The sequence below is a fragment of the Protobothrops mucrosquamatus genome, unplaced genomic scaffold (assembly GCF_001527695.2).
Source record: "Protobothrops mucrosquamatus isolate PMUCROS unplaced genomic scaffold, P.Mucros_1.0 scaffold2210, whole genome shotgun sequence".
Classification (NCBI taxonomy): Eukaryota; Metazoa; Chordata; class Lepidosauria; order Squamata; family Viperidae; genus Protobothrops; species Protobothrops mucrosquamatus.
The window spans coordinates 43637-47751 of NW_015388302.1; the positions used below are offsets into that span (position 1 = coordinate 43637).

At 33.3% G+C, this 4115-nt stretch overlaps 1 protein-coding gene across 2 annotated transcripts in view; it reads right to left on the reverse strand.

The window, feature by feature from the left end:
* The window catches only part of LOC107295080 (splicing factor U2AF 35 kDa subunit), a 22909-nt gene that overhangs the window by 10051 nt on the left and 8743 nt on the right, over positions 1-4115 (reverse strand). Inside the window, exons 3-5 of one of the 2 annotated variants that reach the window (XM_015824371.2) lie at positions 3657-3723; positions 1208-1257; positions 593-691 (exon numbers count right to left, since the gene is read on the reverse strand). In XM_015824371.2, coding sequence (XP_015679857.1) covers positions 593-691; positions 1208-1257; positions 3657-3723 — 216 coding nt within the window. The remainder of the gene's footprint in view (positions 1-592; positions 692-1207; positions 1258-3656; positions 3724-4115) is intronic. The other variant, XM_015824372.2, reaches the window with a different exon arrangement.

Here is a 4115-nt window from a genome sequence, read left to right on the forward strand (position 1 = left end):
CCCACTTCACAAGGAGGGACTCTACACCGTCTATCTGAGGCACAGTGGCCTCCCTTGGACATAGGCTTTCCCTTATAATGACCGCCACCCCACCGCCCCTACCCCGGGCCCTCGGCTGATGGAATGCCTGGAAACCCGGTGGGCATAGATCGACAAGGGGGACTCCCCCTTCCATGCCCAACCAGGTCTCGGTGATACCTGCCAGGTCCGCTCCCCCCTCTTGAATAAGCTCTTGAATGAGGGGGGCCTTATTTACTACGGACCTGGCGTTGCACAACATCAGTCGGTGGTCCCGGGCCCAAGGATCTGAGGTCCCTGGAAGTAGAGTAGAGCCCTGAGGATCGGAGCATCCACAAGCTTGTAAGCAGCGTGTGCGTGCTCCCAAAACCCGATATGGTCCTCTGCTCCCGCCGTATCTAGACTTGAAATAACAAAAACATCCTATATTTTTATTCTGACCAATCATGGTCTCATCTGCAATAGTTCAACAGAGTGTCCAGCAGAACGCAGCATGGTTTAGGTTCAAAATAAATCACATACTCCATTTAGTATGCCTCTTTAATCTATATCTATATTCATTTCTACATTTTACCTTTACATATACGTTTCCAACCAAATGATCTCCAAGGTTATCACAGACATTCATCTCTTCTACTTCACCATATTTTTCTTCCATTTCTGTGAAGACCTCCTAGATAGACAAAAAGCTTATTGTCACTGAATTATTTTCAATATGACACAAAAAGAAAATAATTAAATACATAAAGAGTCATCACAATAATGATTTTATTTAAACTTTATTTTATATTTTTTCCATCAGTTATCAAATGGCTTTGGTGGTTTGCAAATAATAATCTCAAAAGGCAGCTTTATATGGAAGAGTTTACCTCCTGCAATGATACCTTTAATGCCATCAAACAGTAACATTTGCCTATTCCAGGTTTTTGGGAATGACTCAATGGGTAAATGAAGGTGCCAAATCTAGTTTACACATCTGGCTATGTGATCAACCATAATAGATTCAAATTTAATCACTTAGTCAGTTTTGCATACAACATGTAGCCTAAAAAGCACTGGGTAGAAATTTAACTTTTTAAAATATTTTACTCCATTATAAACATCAGAAAGTGTAGCTTTAACTACAGTAAAGTAGTTCTTGATGTTCACATTTACAAAAATGTCTAAAGCTTTGTTTAGTATAACATACCTCAAAAAATTCATCATAATGTTCCTGCATTTCAACATCACTCACAGCACCTGTAAATATCAAGTCACATTAATTAGAATCTGTTTTGTACTGTAACAATACAAAGGTCTTTTGAGTATATTGTTTATTATTTTTTAGTGAAATGACAGTAGAAGCCGTCTACTGGAGTAAAAAATATTTAATATAGCTAAAAATTAGATGTAGACCATGAGCAGTTCTGCAAGTCCCTAAAAAAAAACACAGCAATTTTTATAGTTTCAATCAACAACCCAAACACATACTTTCATGATAGACTGAATGATAACTAAGGAAACTAATCTGATGTTTAATACTTCAACATTACAGTTTTTGTAGGAATCTTTGAAATATAATTTCTAGGACTAAAATAAGAAATGACATTAAATATTTTAAGGGAATGTCATGTTAAAATTACTATTCCTAAAAGCAAATATTAATTTTTTTGGGTGGTATAACTAAAACTGCTCACAATCCATACAAATGAACACAGCTATTAACACAACATATATGACATTCCTTCAATAAGCCCTCCAGTTTAATTGTATTTACTGACTGGAGGAGGAATTTTGTTCCAAATATCTTGCAAATTTCATAACAATTAAAGCAAGCCGTGCAATATTATTTCCATGCCTTAAGTTGAACACTTTATAGGCAATTAGGTCACCTATTAAAAGCAAATGTTTTAAGTATACTTAATTCAAACTAAAGTGTATGGCAAAAATTGATGCCTTTACGGTCCTTTACTAAACATATATTAATGCTGTTTATATCCATTTAATACAAAACTTTTAAATACAATGGAATAGCTTAAAAGATTCTAGTTCACTGAAAGCAATTTATACTTTCAAATAAGCAAGCTTTACAAATAAGAGTCTGAAATAATAATGTCTGGGAAAATTCAAGTCATTGTTTCCCAAACATTTCATTAAAAATTATGATCCATTTTAAATCTATTTCAATAAAGATAACAGCAATATATAACAAACAGCCCAGTGCCTTCAAGATATATTGTGGTATAACTTCTATAACTGCTAACGGTATGCTGAGATTATGGAAACTATTGTCCAATATATATGTATGACACCCAGTTCAGGAAAACTGGCTAATGGCTACATTTATATTTAAATTAAACAACACATATATAATTGGATACTAAACACTAATATATATATATATCTAATCATTTAAATCTTTTATGAGGTTTTAAAATGCATTAAAAAGTCACAGCAAATTTCCAAAATATGCTATCTATATATAACTTAATGGCTATTTGCTCAGATTCTGTCAGTACATCAATTGTTGCCATATGTGACTTTCCTAAATTTAATAAAAGTATTTTCCTGTAAAAGACAATCCTAAGCAAATTACAAAATAGTACTCTGGACTAAATGAATATAACATCAGAGTACTATTACTAGATGCTACTGATGCTATTGTATTACAGCAAAGGGGAGCACAGTAGTTAAACAATGTAAACATTTAATAACCAAACTGTCTTGTAACAAACCATGCAACTCCTTAACAGCAAAATGCTGTTGATTATTATTCTAATAACGCTAAATTTTAAACATTATATTTGAATGTTTATTACGTTATTTTGAAATATACCTGCTGCTGAATGTTCAGCTAGCAGATTCTGGGCCAATAAAATTGTAACAATTTCACAGCAAACCATATAGCTTATATACGAATTAATTTTCAGGCTGAAGGAAATTTTAATACATGCTCAGATAATGACGTATCACTGCATATTATTTAGCAGTGGGAAATGGAGACAGCACCATAATTAGCAGATTGTGCTTAACTATTAATTCTTGATCATTGCATTGTTTAACTGCTTCAAGAGCAAATCATAGACTGGCTCAATTATTTACCCTTTTAAATCATTTATTTCTACTGGTGTACAGTAGACAAATAAGACTTTCATAATTCATAACTACATAGGTATTCAGAGTTAGTTCAAATTAATTTCCACATTTTCCCATTGTTTACTAAATTTCAGTTTTGAAATTAAATAAATTTTAAGTGTACCTACACAGAGAAGTCAAATTAAAGTGATTTATGCATCTAAATATAGATGGAACATTTTAAATTAAATTACATGCTGTTGATATTATCACTGAGTAACAGCAAGATATCAAAAATACACTGGAAAAAATGGTGCTAGGGGCAAGGACCGAGAAGCAGAACAATGACTCAAGGCTTTTAACTTGTTGCTTAAAAAACCAATAAATATATATATATATAAAATAGGTGGGTAGCCAAAATTTGGGATGGGAGGCTGGGTTTTGAGGATAAAAATTTTCAGACACATTTTATAAAATGTGGTCCGTTTGCTTCGTTAAACTAAAAATGGTAGATCAGCTTCAGTTGACACTGAGCTCTGACAATCAAGCCCAGGGAACCAGTGAAGGAACTTGTATGAACTTACAGCGCAAACCGTCAGCAGACTGGGAAGAGTTTTGAGGGTTACGGTAAATGTTCAAGAGGGCAATGGTCTGAAATACAAAACGCAACAACTTTATATTATGGAAAATAAGTTTAACAAACTGATTTCCGTCTGGTGATCACTTTTAGTTGAGTCTCAGTGCTGAAAGAGAGAATGTTATTTTCTCCCACGAGAAAAATATGTGTCCCTTTTGAACCACCCTAACATTAAAAAATAGAGATCTCACAACACTTTACTATTGTATTAATTTCAAATGCAACAATTCTATTTTAATAATTGATCCTTGATGCCATAACAATCATGTTAAAAATGTCCGGTACTGGTTGCCTTAACAGACAATAATAAAGTTGTCCTGAAATCTCTATTGTCTAAGAGCGTTAAGGTGAAACAAATTCTAAGTTTCACTTACCGTTAATGGCAAAAAAAAAAAAAAAAAAAAAA